The 14,683-nt window shown below is 56.3% G+C and overlaps 5 protein-coding genes across 5 annotated transcripts; 4 read left to right on the top strand and 1 right to left on the bottom strand.

The window, feature by feature from the left end:
- Positions 1-603: 603 nt before the first annotated feature.
- C8Q71DRAFT_716484 (endo-1,4-B-xylanase) lies at positions 604-2,181 on the top strand (the record flags this gene model as incomplete). Its single annotated transcript, XM_047921107.1, has 8 exons — positions 604-915; positions 973-1,063; positions 1,120-1,246; positions 1,338-1,384; positions 1,435-1,581; positions 1,640-1,944; positions 2,009-2,065; positions 2,119-2,181. The coding sequence occupies 8 exons, from the start codon at positions 604-606 to the stop codon at positions 2,179-2,181; spliced, it is 1,149 nt and encodes a 382-aa protein (XP_047773999.1).
- A 2,168-nt stretch (positions 2,182-4,349) lies between these two features.
- On the top strand, positions 4,350-6,416 carry C8Q71DRAFT_784291 (farnesyl-diphosphate synthase). Its single transcript, XM_047925026.1, has 5 exons — positions 4,350-4,697; positions 4,916-5,053; positions 5,105-5,308; positions 5,363-5,451; positions 5,511-6,416. The coding sequence occupies exons 1-5, from the start codon at positions 4,566-4,568 to the stop codon at positions 6,043-6,045; spliced, it is 1,098 nt and encodes a 365-aa protein (XP_047773998.1). The 5' UTR covers positions 4,350-4,565; the 3' UTR covers positions 6,046-6,416.
- A 1,166-nt stretch (positions 6,417-7,582) lies between these two features.
- C8Q71DRAFT_784287 (integral peroxisomal membrane peroxin-domain-containing protein) lies at positions 7,583-9,482 on the bottom strand. Its single transcript, XM_047925025.1, has 3 exons — positions 9,141-9,482; positions 8,081-9,092; positions 7,583-8,027 (listed from the first exon to the last, which is right to left on the bottom strand). Exons 1-3 carry the CDS (start codon positions 9,476-9,478, stop codon positions 7,734-7,736), a joined length of 1,644 nt encoding a protein of 547 aa, XP_047773997.1. The 5' UTR covers positions 9,479-9,482; the 3' UTR covers positions 7,583-7,733.
- A 185-nt stretch (positions 9,483-9,667) lies between these two features.
- Positions 9,668-11,353, top strand: C8Q71DRAFT_862190 (uncharacterized protein; the record flags this gene model as incomplete). The annotated part of the gene is made up of 2 exons (XM_047928000.1): positions 9,668-9,928; positions 9,983-11,353. 2 exons carry the CDS (start codon positions 9,668-9,670, stop codon positions 11,351-11,353), a joined length of 1,632 nt encoding a protein of 543 aa, XP_047773996.1.
- Positions 11,263-13,317, top strand: C8Q71DRAFT_883555 (uncharacterized protein; the record flags this gene model as incomplete). The annotated part of the gene is made up of 3 exons (XM_047928519.1): positions 11,263-11,891; positions 11,950-12,111; positions 12,178-13,317. Exons 1-3 carry the CDS (start codon positions 11,640-11,642, stop codon positions 13,315-13,317), a joined length of 1,554 nt encoding a protein of 517 aa, XP_047773995.1. The 5' UTR covers positions 11,263-11,639.
- Between the last annotated feature and the right edge of the window lie 1,366 nt (positions 13,318-14,683).

Here is a 14,683-nt window from a genome sequence, read left to right as displayed (position 1 = left end):
TAAATTCCCTCTTCCGTTCAGGACGGTTGCCACTCTTCCTGCCACGCGCACCTCCAACAGCACACCCCAATTGCGGGGAGGCTACGGCCGACCCTACACGCTACCCGCAACGGGTTTCGACCGCAAAAGCGGCAGTCGCGACTGCGGGATGAACCCGTGGAATGACAGCGACAGCCTAGGAGCATAGGATATGGTGTGGAGTGGGGTCTGGGTCTCTGGCGGTATGTGGTATGTCTGGACGTGTTGGGGGAGGGAGGCGGGGGCCTTTGGAAGGGCTCTCGTGAATTGCATCAGATAAGCCGCCATCCTTCTGCAGGCGGTACTCAAGGCTCCTGGGCTCGCGGGAGCAGCTGGGAGTTTATGATGGAATGGGGTATCGCACCTCACGCGGCCTGCTATCATGAAGACTGGAGCACTTACCTACGGGGGGTCGCGTCTGGCGCCGACATCTCGACGCCAGCACTCAACGGTACTGCCCGTCCTCGGACTCAACAAGGCACGAAGGAGAGTAACCCGCAGGGACCCACAAGGGGAAATGGGGCTCGGGAGGAACGGTCTTAGCGTTCGGTAGTGATCTATTAGTGCCTGCATGTACCTCGGCGTATGGGCTTTAAACTCGGTGAATCAAAAAAAAAAAAAAAAAAAAAAAAATCCTCTCAGGCTGTAACGCTAGCCGTCCTCGTCGGGGCTTTCCCCGCCATCCAAGCTGCTGCCATCCCGACCCCAGCCGCGTCGAGTACGCTACCAACTGGGACGTCCGTCGTTTCTGGTCTGAACGTCTTGGCTAAGGCTGCTGGCAAGCTCTACTTCGGATCGGCCACCGACAACCCAGAGCTGAACGACACGACGTACACGAGCTACCTGGACAACAGCAACCACTTCGGTCAGATCACTCCGGGCAACGCCTTGAAATGGGTATGTTGCTGCATATTCTTTCTGATGCTCAGGGTGCTGAGGATGTTTCACACATAGGATGCCACCGAGCCCGAACCGAACACGTTCACATTCACCGAGGGCGACCAGGTTACCGATCTGGTTAAGAGCAATGGCCAAATTTTGCGCGGTAGGCTGACGCCTCCATTTGAGCTGGTCTAAGAAGGCTGATGTACCGGTCGGCAGCGCACAACCTAGTGTGGCACGAACAGCTTCCTAGCTGGGTAACGTCGAACAATTACAGCGCCTCTCAATTGACGGAGGTCATTCAAAACCATATTTCAAACCTCGCTGGACACTACAAAGGACAGCCGTGAGTCTCTTCCCTCCATGATAGCACATTGGATCGCTGACCCCCTCATTCTGCCAGTTGTACGTATGTGGTAGCCGTTTGCTCCATGAAGTAATACTGATTTTGGTTTCCGTCAAGATGCCTGGGACGTCGTGAATGGTGATTGTGATCCACACATTGCTCTGGACGATTCCTGATACATGGTACAGAACCGTTTAACGATGATGGAAGCTTCCGCTCGGATGTCTTCTACGACACACTCGGTAGTAGCTACATCTCCATCGCCTTGGATGCAGCGCGCGAGGCCGACCCGAACGCTAAGCTGTATATCAATGACTACAACATTGAATATACAGGTAGAATCCCTTCATGACGATATTCCTTTCCTCCGCCGCTCAACTCATCTTTGCACAGGCGCCAAGGCCACCGCCATGCAGAACCTCGTCAAGACGCTCCAGTCCGACAGCGTCCCCATCGACGGCATCGGCATGGAGTCGCACTTCATCGTCGGCGAGGTGCCCACCACACTCGTGGAGAATTTCCAGGCGTTCGCCGACCTCGGCGTCGAGTTCGCCATTACGGAGCTCGACATTCGCATGACGCTCCCCGAGACCGCTGACCTCCTAGAGCAGCAGAAGCAGGACTACTACACGGTCGTCTCCGCGTGCCTCCAGGTCTCCGCGTGCAAGGGCATCACCGTTTGGGACTGGACGGACAAGGTAACGTCGTGTCTCGCGGATATCAAGTTCGCGTTGGTATTGACGATGAGTGCTATGGTGACAGTACTCGTGGATCCCGTCGACGTTCCCTGGCCAGGGTGCGGCCACGCCTTTCGACGACGTAAGCATATTCACCGTGCAAGGCGGATACGCTGCTGAAAATCACCTTCTTAGAACTACGAGGAGAAGCCGGCCTTCGACGGTATCGTCGCGGCACTCCAGGGCCAGAGCCTGTGAGCTTTTCAACGCATGCGCGGGTAAGTTGTCTGTCTGCTCTAGTTCTTGTGTTCCGTTCGTTTACCGTGTGTTTGTGCTTCTGATCCGAAGGACGACGGGTTGTATAATAGCGTGACACAAATGGAATTCTATATCTGGTGCGCACAACTGCCACGAAAGTGTTGAAATGAGCGACCGGCTTAATTCATGAGCTTCGCGATTTCTCCCACGAACTGCGAAGCATGGTAGGAACGGAAGCTTGGGTAACGAATGATGAGGCTAGCGCTGTATCGCACGGAGTTTCGTGCAGCACCTCGCTGAACATTCACTTACAACCGGTACCTTCAGATGCCTCCAGATGCCTCTACACCTCATCTTCCAGACATGATATGCATTCACACTACATCCCATTACGGCCGTACCCACAGAGTGTTACCTACAGGTGCAGCATGGTAAGCCTACACAACAATACAGGAACTGAACCATTGCCATGAGGGTGTTGAGAGTCGAGACAAACATCGATTCTTAGGCTGCAAACATACGCGGTCAGCTGATCGCGACTGAGCGCTTGTTTCGCGTACGGATCCGTACGCGAAAATGCGTCGGCACCGCTCACTGCTCACTGCACCGTCCACGATGGTTCCGCTGCCTTTCGTAACGCTGACGCACCGTCGCGTGAATTGTCCGGCGAGGCACTCAACAGCAAATAGCGGGTCGTAGCAGCACCGAAGCGGATAGCGAGCATGTCGTCAAGTGGAGTTCCGGCGCGTATGAGCCGCAGCGGGATGCTTTGGCCTTGCTGAGTACTGATGCTCTGGACGGGGATAGAAGTGGGTTTAGGAGGACAAGGACACATCGACGGCTGACACAGGGGAAGACCATCGATCCGTATGGACGTGGCGTATCGCGCAGGCAACGTCGAGCCGCACGACTATGAGGGCTGCCCGAAGGATATTTATTCTGAGGGGGGTTGGGCTAAAGCGTCGAGGGCGAGTTCGTCGCGGGAGGAGATCAAAGAGTGAACGATGGGGGCGGACTCCCATACCCATTGTGCGAGCGACGGTAGATCAAGTGGATGACGTCGACGATGCACTTCTGTAATCGACAGAGATTGCTTGAGTTGCCCGCGAGGCGTCACTATCATACTGGAGGTGAACAACAAAAACTCCACGCCTCCCCGCGGCTATAGCCCACAGGCAGGCGTGTAGTTAATACATATCTCTTCGACATACGGGAGAGTACATGGCGTAGCAGGCGGTGTGTACGCCATGAAGGGGGATTTGACGGCCACGACAGGGGCAAGCAAACACCCACGACAGGGGCAAATAAACAGCCACGATGGGGCAAGAAGACGGACACGATGGGGCATGAAGATGGCTTCGAAAGGGGCAGGCGGATCGCCACAGCGGGGCTTCGCTACCGAGTGAAGGGGGGGACCTCACTCCGTGGGCAAACGTAGCAAGGCAGAGAACAGCACAGACTACGACGGAGCCCATGTACTGCCCTCAGACCGTTGCAGGCTCACAACACAGATGAAGATTGACCCGGAAGGTGATCCCAAGATTTTGCCCGGGGGCAGGTTTCGCTACGAAGCTGCGGCGGAGCATCGTAGGTTTCGCTACGGCGTCGTGGTTAGGCGCATCGTAGGTTTCGCTACGGGCCGTGGTTAGACGCGTCGTAGGTGTCGCTGCACTGCGGTGCAGGTATGTCGTATGGACCGCGGGTCTGACACAGGAGCGAGGTCTCGGGGCGTTCGTACGGATGAATGTCTGCAAGCGATTCTTCACTCGAAGTCAGTTTGAGGAGCTCGGATCTCGATAGGGCACAACATACCTCATCAGCCTAATCCGCCCCTTTGCAAGTCGCCTTTCAACCGCATACAACTATCTCGAGGGTCTGAGGAGCGTGTTCAGCCTCAGTCCACTGTGGGATGCCGTGGGCCATCCTCTCCAAAATTGTCCCTTTGTCATTGCGAGTGTACCCATATCCCAGGAGAGCAATACCTGATACGTCCGTCGTCCATGAGGCGGGCTGGACAGGAGGGGAAATGCAGAGGCGTTTTGGACAAGCGCTGCAGCTGGTGGTACGAGAGCAAGAGGGGTCGGGGACTGCCGCGCGCACTCGGCGGTGGTTTGGCGGGCCCCTGACCGACACGGATGAGCTGAATGCGAGTCTCAGTGGGACTGGTGGGTCGTCCGGTCAAACTCCATCTGGCGGGTCCTTCTATTCATACAGCAACATGGATTGGACAATCGGATGGCAGTCGAACGATAGCCATTTATCGATTCACCAGCGCGAGACTGAACCGGTGGCACCACTTTCCCCAGCCCCCTCCTATAAGCCTCCCAATTGTCTCGGCCCCGCTGAGCACCCTCCAAACACGCACACCCATACACGACCACACCATGTCCGCAGCCGACGCGAAGGCACAGAAGAGGCAGAAGTTCGAGGCCGTGTTCGCCAAGTTGCGCGATGAGCTGCTCGAGCATTTTGCCGCCCAGGGCATGCCGGAGGATGCACAGAAGTGGTACCGAAGGGTGAGTGTTCAAGCAAAGGGTCTCTGAGCTCGGGTTGCGCGGGAGAGGGGTGTTCAGACGACATGGGCCCTGCATCGGGCGCCGTTAGCCACATCAAAATGTTGATGGACGGTCGAACGACCTTATGGGTATCAGTGCTTTTACGCCTACATGTGTCTCGAATGTCACGAACTCGGACTATCCATTTATAGTGGAGTTTCTGACTTGGGAATGCACAGAATTTGGAATATAACGTCCCTGGTGGCAAGCTGAACCGCGGGCTGTCTGTCGTCGACACAGTCGAGATCCTGAAGGGACGGTCATTGACGGAGGATGAGTACTTCAAGGCGGCACTCCTTGGCTGGTGTGTCGAACTGGTGAGTCTTGCATTGGAGATGCCGTGAAATGCTCATGACATTCATGCACAGTTGCAAGCCTTCTTCCTCGTATCAGACGACATGATGGACCAGTCTATCACCCGGCGAGGCCAGCCATGCTACTACCGGGTCGAGAATGTGAACCTGATAGCCATCAACGACTCGTTCATGCTCGAGATGGCCATCTACTACCTCATCAAGTCGCACTTCCGCTCAGAACCATGCTACATTAACCTGGTTGAGCTGTTCCTCGAGGTACGTTCACCCATTGCAACCAAGCAGGCTAGAGCATTGAGCGTGTCACGCTAGACTACCTACCAAACAGAAATAGGTCAACTGATCGACCTCATTACCGCGCCTGAGGATCATGTCGACCTCAGCAAGTTCTCCCTCCAAAAGTGAGCGCCCCGCCCCGCGTCTCCCGCCACGGGCCCTACTAACAGACTTCCTCATACAGACACCAACTCATCGTCATCTACAAGACCGCCTACTACTCCTTCTACCTCCCCGTCGCGCTCGCGATGTACATGTGCGGCATCCCGCACGCGTCGTCCGGGTCGTCCGGCACGGACCCGTACGCGCTCGCCAAGTCCATCCTCGTACCGCTCGGCGAGTACTTCCAGGTGCAGGACGACTTCCTCGACTTCGCGGGCACGCCGGAGCAGATCGGCAAGGTCGGCACGGACATCATCGACAACAAGTGCTCGTGGTGCGTCAACACCGCGCTCGCGCAGGCGACGCCCGCGCAGCGCGCCGTGCTCGACGCGAACTACGGCCGCAAGGACGCGCAGGCGGAGGCGCGCGTCAAGGCGCTCTACGAGGAGATGGGCATCCGGGGGATATACGAGGAGTACGAGGAGGCGGCGTACAAGCGCATCATGGGCCTCATCGAGACGATTCCCGAGACCCCGGTGGCGAAGCCTGGGGAGGTGGTGCTGAAGAGGGAGGTGTTCAAGAGCTTCTTGGGCAAGATCTACAAGAGGCAGAAATGAGGGGCCGTGGTCGTCTCGGTGCGCGTGTTGAATATCTTTGGCATATACGTTACACATTGTTGTCTATTACATTGCTTCTTGTCCCCCGCGACGCTGCTTAGTGGCATGTCGTTCCGATGATCGAGCAGAGGCCACTCCCGCTGCCGTAAAGGGGTTAGCTTTGGCACATAACAACGCTTTGACAATTTGCCACCCCAAGCGAACGCCATCGCCCTTGTGACGGACCATGATCGTGTGGCCGGCACGCCGTGCCTGTGCTTTGGCCACGAGCCCCTGTGGTACTTTGACGTCTTTGACCGTTCCGTAGCAACCACGCAGGCATTGTTCGCAAACTTGAAAGGTCCTGATCAGCAGGCCGTTCCACAGGTATAAATACCCCCACGACGTTCGCAACTCCATCCGCCATCCCCCAGTTGCACCGACCTGTCTGCAGATGCACACCCACGACTACAGTCCGCCTTCACCACTCCATCGTATGGAGTCGACGTTACCATTCCTCCTAACCATCGGGCACTGCCCACTACAGTTCTTGCGCGACACGTAACAGAGGTACGTTCGTCCGCCGCGAGCTCATATCCAGACACGCACTCACAACGCACGACCACAGTGGGGCCGCTTGACAGCAACGCGGTACTCTGCGAATTGCGTACCATAGCCACCGGTCAAGGCTTGGTGCAGGTACGCCCGCTCTCCGCACATCCTCCTGACCGCGCCGCTCACTGACCCATCTCTCCCCACAGCGAGGTCCATCGAGGCAAGGATCCCGTAGCGCTGTACCACGGCAACCGGTCAAGCCGCGGGGATGCTCAGGGACGGAGGCGCCTACCTGCATGCGTAGAGGCCATGAGTATGTGCAGGATCGAATGGACGCCGGATCACACCGATGGTGGTCTTGGGCCGCAACCCCCGAGATTTCGACTGAACCGCGGTACAAACCACACGCATGCTGTCCTCGCCGGCGCTGAGAGCCTTGTCTGACCCATCGAGCGTACCAATCCTGTCTCGCATCGAATGGACGCCGGATCACATCCCCGTGTGGCCAGTGTTTATGGACGAGCGGTACCACAAAGGGGCACGGTGTCATTCGCGATTATGAGCGTACTAGCAACCTTCTAAGCCGAACAGGCGAAGGTCCCAGGGCTCGTCCGGTGTGTCGAGCGAATGGACGCCGGATCACGCCTGCGGTCGGTGCGCGATATCTCTCACAGGCCACAGCACTATGACGCCAGAGCAAGATGGGCAAGGCTCTACGTATGTTGTCAATTAGATCGGTATGAGCCGACCGACTTCTCATGCACCACTGTCACCGCAAGGGCTGATCGCTCATCCCGACGTTAACCCAACCAAGACCGTTGCCTTTCCCTGGAGATGCACCCGAAGAAGAGGACCTGGCTCCCCTAGCAGTGTCCCCGGCAAAGTGTATCTTCGCCGGGGACGTTGATAGTTGTGCATGGTCCTCCTCTTTCCCAAATGTTCGTGAGTGGCATGTTCAGTTTTGCTGCTAATTGGTCATCACAGCAACTGCTGGCAAGCACAATCCCATCCAAGACGATAGATCCCGTTACCACAGGTACAGCATGAAAGTCATTACAGGAACAAGCAAGTACACATACACGAGTTAGAATAGATGCTGATACAGTCGATACAGTCATGATCATAAGAACTTCCCAGTACCAAACCGGTATCCACTAACTTGACGCGCCCGCACTTTGGACAGCGGCCTTAAGCCGCTTCCTCAGCCCGTCCTTCTCGTCGTCCGCCGGTGCGGCGGCAGGAGGTTTCTTGTCGAGACTGTCCGGTCTGCCGTGTGCAGGCTCCCAGTCCGGACCAACAGTGACGTTGACCGGTGACAGCCCGACGGAGGGTGCGCCGGGCACGTACTCGCCGTCGTCATCGCGTTGAATGCCTGTCTCGCCTGGTTCTGCAGGGTCGACCGTCTCGATCAAGATTGCGATACGCGTCCATCGTCGGTAGCGGGTATACTACCACCACGGCTATGTTAGCAAGCTCAATATAGAAGAAGCATATGGCGTACCTTGCCCATCCCACCCTTTGCACTGGGGCCCTCCCATTTGTTGTCTGCGTAGACCCACCCATCCGGGTCAGTGAACACTTCCTCCTCCTGGTCCTCCTCCTCCGCTCTACCCTGATGCTCGCCCTCATCGCTCTCCTTCTCCTTGACCTTCGGGCGCTCCGGACTCCCTCCAACACTGCCCTCTCGCATCTTCCCCGCCGCCCGCAGCATCCTCGCCGCGCTGCTCGCCGTCGTGCCGGGCGGCTCCTCCTTCGGGAGTGGCCGCTCGACGCGCGCGGCTGGCTCGCCCTCCTTGTGCACGACCACCCGCCACTCCGGCTCGGCCCAGCGCCACCTCGCCGTGCGCTTCACGCGCGAGCCGTCGGAGTTGCGCATGTACACCGTGGTGGGCGCGGGGAGCGCGAAGGCGGCGGGCGGCTGGACGGGCTGGAGTGACGCGGAGCACCAGGAGGGGCGCTCGCCCGGGAGGAGCGCGGCGGTCCAGTCGAGGCCCATCCACCATCGCTGGTTCTCGTACGCCGTGAAGAGGAAGCGGACGGCCTGTGCGGGCTGTTCGGCTTGTGGGTCTGCGACGGCTGCCGCAGAGGCAGACATGGATGCTTGGAGAGATGCGAGACCGGTGGAGAGAGGCCTCCCGGAGAGAATGCCCCAGCTGCGGTAGACCACCCAGCGGACGTGTGCGCTGCGCCAGAGGCCGCGCCGTATGAGCACGGTCCAGCGGGCGCGCCAGGTGAGGAGAATGGTCCCGGCAAGCGCAAGGAGGATGCGGACGGGGACACAGAAGGTGAGGAGGAGGTATGGAACGTAAGAGATGGCAAGGACGCGTAGGAGGGCTTTCGTCGGGGGTAGAGTGGCGGGCAGCGAGACGGCGGGCAGAAGGGCGTGGATAGTCGTGAGGTCCGAGATAGTCTGTTGCAGGCTATCTTCGGTGGCGAGTTGTGGTCCGGGATTCATTTTCTGTCTCCAGCTAGCGTACACTGGCACAGAAGCTACGAGCAGAGGTAGCATGTACCTTGCGCGTGACGGTCAGCGAATGGCACACGACACAAGGGCTGCATACCTCATTCCGACTTCCGCAAATAAGCATACAGCCCATAAGGCTCCGAGCGCAATCCAGCTGTCTTCCCATGTCGTTTTCCAGCTTAGCACCTGGGCAGCGCGTCTCACGCGCGCAATATGCGGGGCGAGGCCTACGAGAGCGGTGACGAGCGGGGATGGTAACGTATTGAGAAACTCGGCGAGCGGCAGTGATACACTGGTCTCGACGGCTTTCGACATGGTGGACGTGAAGTCGTCGACGTCGAGCGAATCGGGATCGTCGACGTTGAGGTGGAAGTTAGAGTACGGTGTCGAGCTCAGCGTCGAAGCGCGCAGGCTGCTACCAGGAATCACGCGCATCCACACTCGACCGTCCTCCTCCCCTCAAGAAGGATCAGTGTCCACCCGCGGGAGACTTAGTATCCTCATAATCTACAACGTACGGCTCTACAACCTTGTATATCGTATATGCTGTCTCTGACTGATCTCGCTGTAGTAAGTCCGATCCTGCAGAGCCGTCATTTGCCCTACATACGAACAATGTCGAACATGGCTGCATCACGGGCACTACAAATTGGAGAGATCCTCCAGGAGACCTTCAGCTACTTTCCCCCTCCGGAACGCAAGGCACTGGCACGTTGGAGGCGCCCAAGCTGCGATAATACGCTCGCATCGTGCGGTCGGGTCAACAGGACGTTCCACAGCTTCGCGATGGATGTTCTCTGGAGACGCATGTTCGAGCTCTGGCCTCTACTCAGGGTTTTACCGGCCTGCCAGTGGGCGAATGATGATGATGATGGATCAAAATTGGTGAGTTGGCAGCCCGTTGCATCTCCAGAAAGATCGTTTGACGGCTACTACTAGGGCCTGTTTGGCAGGCTTCATCCCGACGACTTGCATCGTTTCCAGCACTACGCTCGCAAAATCACCGTTCTCAACTTGTATGGAGACTCAGTGTTCGATTCATCCATACTCCTCTGCCTATCCAGAGCGTTGGGCGATCAACCACTACTCCCCCGTCTTCGAATACTGGAGTGGAAAGGGTCTTCCGATCTGACTGACTACCACATCCTCCACGTTGCTTCGCCCTCGCTCCGAACCCTCACTCTCGAATCCAATGCTGCAGAACCCACGATCATCTCGCCGGCGTCGCCTGTTGCAGTCCCATGCGAATTCATTTTCGAGGCGCTATGCGAGCGAATCGCTGCTGCCGCACCACACCTTGAAGTATTATCACTGACGGCGCTGGACCGTGCACCGTACTACTTTGCTCCCTTCGCCAATTGTCGCAGCTTGCGCACAGTCACCATATACGGAGGAATCCTCAGCGCAAGCCATTGTGTGCACTTGCAAACACTTTCCTCTCTGCCCCACCTATCAAAATTAAGTGTGGGCTCTTTCAATATGGTACAAGACGTCGTCCCTGGGTTTCAAAACTTCGATGCTCTCCGAGAGCTCTCCGTGTCGGGCGGTTCCACATCTATCGGTCACGTTCTGACGGCATTCGCATCATTAAATGCTGCTATACGCAGCCTGAAAATCGACATCGAACCATCCTGTAGTCTTCGAACCGTTGGAAAGGCTGTAGGGCTGATGAACATCGTCAAGTCGCGTTTTAGCTCAGTGCTGGAAGACTTCACACTAGACGGTGTACCACTTGGGTGGTCCGGTAGCGCGGCGCCACCTTTGGAGCCTATCCAACCACTCCTCGATGTTCGCAACCTACGCACGATCTACTTTGTGTGTCACTCATACCCATCCAAGTTGTCCGATGGCGACCTCTGTATGATGGCTACAGCGTGGCCGGAGCTTGTCTCGCTGACACTGTTATGGCAGCACGATAGAACAATGGGCGTGGTGACACCCTCTCTAGCCTGTCTGTCGCACATATCAAGGTCGTGTCCACACTTAAAAACGCTGAAAATATCCCACATGACATTGACGTTTACGGGAGGCGTCGACACATACCCAGTCCTGTCACATCGTCTCAGCCACCTCTACATCGAGAAGAGCGCATCCGACCCTCAGGATATTTGCGTCCTGGATGTCGCATTGTTCCTCGACCGGCTCTTCCCCAACCTCGACGCAAAATACCTACGGGACTCGTGCACAAAAGTGCATAGAGTAAGCGACGCAATGGTTGCAGCGTGGATTCAAGTGTGCGACCAAGTCCGCGGCTTTCAGGCGGTCAGGATGCAGGAGAGGAAGCGTATCGCGGAGAGCAGTGGTCGGTGAGAGTTGCAGCTCTTCGATCCATAGTGGGCTTGGCGTCCCAGCATGGACCGTACCAATCTGAACGATATACACCTCCTGTTGTCACAATGTCACCAGTCCTAGAGAAAGTGTGTATGTGTATATGCAGTTCGCCTTGCCTGACGGTGCCGTTCATAGTGTGCATTGCAACACATTGATTTGAATCGACGCGCGGACCGCGGCACGGCGGGCCCTTTGAGTCTCATCGATATCGATTGTATCACAAAAGCAATGAATCCCAGTCGATGAGCTTTTTAGCTTGTCCACCATGGCCGCATCTCGAGCTTTGCAGAACCCCGACATCTTATACGAAACATTGAACCACTGTTCACTGCACCATAGCAGCACCATCGCACAATGCGCTCGTGTCAACAGGGTCTTCTGGGATCACGCCGTGCCCATCCTGTGGCGAGAGATGCACAGCATCCTGCCGTTGCTCAAGGTTATGCCAACCCTCCGGATGTTGTATGCGGAAGATGTCCACAGTGGGCCCATGTTTCGCATTACGCGTCTTCAGCCTGTGAGTATGAGCATCATCCATAGTATCCCGTACATCCATTCATGCCTGTAATTGCTAGCACCTTGGCGAACCGCAGCCGGAGGATCTTCGTCGCTTCCAGCAATACGCGGAGAGCATACGAATCTTCTACGCGAGCTGGTATGAACTGAAAACATGTTCATGCGTCCTACAATCTCTGTCACGAATGTTCGGAAAGCAGACTCTGCTTCCTCGACTGCAAGTACTCCGCTGGCATATGTCAGAGCTCGGTGTCGTCTAAGAAGATATCCTCCGCTTCATACCTCAGTCACTGGAAACCTTTATCTTCGACGATGCCATTACCGGAGACGACGTCCCAGATTCCCACAAAAACGTTGTCGACGCCGTACTCAAGCAAGTGGCTGCTACAGCAGAAAACCTACGAGAACTGTCCCTAAAATCTTGGCGAACGCCATGCACCCTCCTGCCCTTTGCCGCATGCTGTGAGCTGCGCAAGGTGGAGATTTCAGTGCAGAGGTTCACAGGGCAGAGCACGCACACGCACAACCTATCCGCGCTGAGCTCGTTGTCAAATCTCACCGATCTCACTATCCGCCCCATCTCCCAACTTGACCCCAATGGGCTCCAGGCGCTTCGGGGTCTCCACGCCATCGAGGCCCTCACCTTGGAAGGACTTGCACCAGAGTTGGCAGACATCATCACAACCGTCAGCCAGTCGAACTGCACTATACGTACGCTGTATATCGGCGCCTATCGCATAGGTCTTACGGCCGAGGACATGGCACAGCTGACGGAGGCCATCCGCTCTTGCTTCCGTGCATCACTGGAAAACGTCACGGTCAGGGCATACCGCTCTAACCTCGGCGACGCTGTATCTCGCCAAGATCTTGTGCGACCACTCCTCGACATCGACAACCTCCGCGTCGTCACATTGGAGAACTTGTCCGCCGCTTGGGCCAATGAAGATCTGCGTGCGATGGCCTCGGCGTGGCCACGGCTTGTCTCGTTGAGCATCCATTGGAGAAGATCCGACAAGGTCAATATGAGCCTAGAATGTCTTCCTGGCATCGCTCGTGCCTGTCCATGCCTGCGATCACTACATGTTCAAAGCATGAAGTGGACGTGGCAGGCGAGCCTCGACAGCTACCCTATTCTGTCCCACCGTCTCGAGTCCTTCGCGGTGTTTGAAGATGAAGACGAAGATGAAGACGAAGATGAAGACGAAGACGAAGACGATACGGAAATTCGCCCCACGCCTGTAGCAGAAACAGCGCTTTTCCTCGATCGTCTGTTCCCCTATCTGGACGTGAAGACAGCTCCGCGGAACGCAGAGGGATCTTGGACTGGGCAGTGGAGTTCGCAATGTCGCAAGGTCTTCGAACACATCAGCATCCTTCAGATAGCCAGGAAGCAGGAGAGGTACCGTTTGGCGGAGAGTCACGCGTGACGCGCGTACGAGTTTTCCTACAACTTCCCCTGCTGTTAAGTTCCATCGTTGCAGTTGACGCTGCACACAGCGTCTGCATAGACGCTGCTAGGGCGTCACGGATGGTGGCTAGAACGAGGATGAATGGGACAAGACATATTTACGGTACGCACGAAGCATTACTAGATCGAAGCCTTATTGTACTCGGTGCTGTAGTCATGGCCGAGACGCGTTCGCGGGCGAGCCGCTGTTTGTGCGTTAGGTCATATGGGCAAGAGCCGCGGGATACCTGTCGCCCTCCACGTATCTACTAGTACGTGTCGTTGATCTATGTGAATGTAAGTACATCGCCGCGAATCAATAATATCTTGCAAGACGTCAACGCGTCAACCCTGGGCCGATATGTTAGCACAGCATGTCAATCCACTCACTGCTATCTCCTACCAAGCCTATGCGAGGATGATGTTCCAGCAATCGTGCACTCGTCTCCGGGCTGAGGCGCTCGTTGTTTGGACATCTGGGCACGCGGTGACAGGAGAGGCAATATATCGTCCTGCACGATGAAGTTGATAGTCGACGTGCCAGAAGGGTGTTCAGTCTCGACAGATTGACACGCGAGTACGCGCGGTATCTTGCTTCGACATATGATTTTGCTCCTGTCGTGACGTTACTATCCCTGCAAGTAATCGAACAATGCATATGACTCACCTGTCACAGAGGACTCGGAGCGAAGCGACAACAGACATGACGATAATCAAGGATGACCATTGGTCGAGGGCTATTCTCGTCTCGCCGGGGTTACACGATCTGCCCAACCTTGTTTCGAGTCCCCATTCGTAGAGACCGAGTGCCAAAATCAGGACTTACTACCGACCCTGGGCAGGATATAGTAGCCTACATCCCGCATCTCTCCCGAAAGCTTATAGACTTTGAAAAGCACGCTAGCCGCTCGCCAGAAGCTCAGTGTCCGAGCCCGAGTCCGAGCCCGACTGATACCGAGATCCCTGTTGGATCTTCAATCTCTTGTTGCCGATCGAGGAGACCTTCTGAAGATCTCTGGTCCTCTCGGTGAGATGGGAGCCTGAGCGCCAACAATCATGAAATGTCAGACGCCTATCGTTCCCGTAGTTGCTTGAGCAGGCTCTCTCGGCTTGGCAATACCGGCCGTTCTAATAAATAAACGGTGTATGCTCAATTTGTGAATGCTGAGATGACGGAATAGTGGCAGTCTCTACTTACGAGGAACCATGAGGTGTCCGAGTTGTGAATAGTAGAGAGAGACTCTACGGGGCAATCTAACGGTTGAGAGAATGCCGCCGCGCTTGTCGTCGAGATGCTCAGGGACGAAAAGCAGAACGCGCCTGCACGTTCATCTGTTACGTGATAG

This window comes from Rhodofomes roseus, assembly GCF_022264815.1.
Source record: "Rhodofomes roseus strain CIRM-BRFM 1785 chromosome Unknown C8Q71scaffold_29, whole genome shotgun sequence".
Taxonomy (NCBI): Eukaryota; Fungi; Basidiomycota; class Agaricomycetes; order Polyporales; family Fomitopsidaceae; genus Rhodofomes; species Rhodofomes roseus.
The sequence above is the reverse complement of the archived record's forward strand: the minus strand, read 5'-3'. Positions and strand labels throughout refer to the sequence as shown.

Bases quoted from the DNA above. Each gene is read 5' to 3' on its own strand.
- C8Q71DRAFT_784291 (XM_047925026.1), top strand. From the start codon at position 4,566: ATGTCCGCAGCCGACGCGAAGGCACAGAAGAGGCAGAAGTTCGAGGCC. The intron at 4,698-4,915 runs GTGAGTGTTCAA...GGGAATGCACAG, and splicing joins CACAGAAGTGGTACCGAAGG to AATTTGGAATATAACGTCCC. The intron at 5,452-5,510 runs GTGAGCGCCCCG...TTCCTCATACAG, and splicing joins AGCAAGTTCTCCCTCCAAAA to ACACCAACTCATCGTCATCT.
- C8Q71DRAFT_784287 (XM_047925025.1), bottom strand. From the start codon at position 9,478: ATGCGCGTGATTCCTGGTAGCAGCCTGCGCGCTTCGACGCTGAGCTCG. The intron at 9,093-9,140 runs GTATGCAGCCCT...GTCACGCGCAAG, and splicing joins TTTGCGGAAGTCGGAATGAG to GTACATGCTACCTCTGCTCG. The intron at 8,028-8,080 runs GTACGCCATATG...CCGTGGTGGTAG, and splicing joins CAAAGGGTGGGATGGGCAAG to TATACCCGCTACCGACGATG.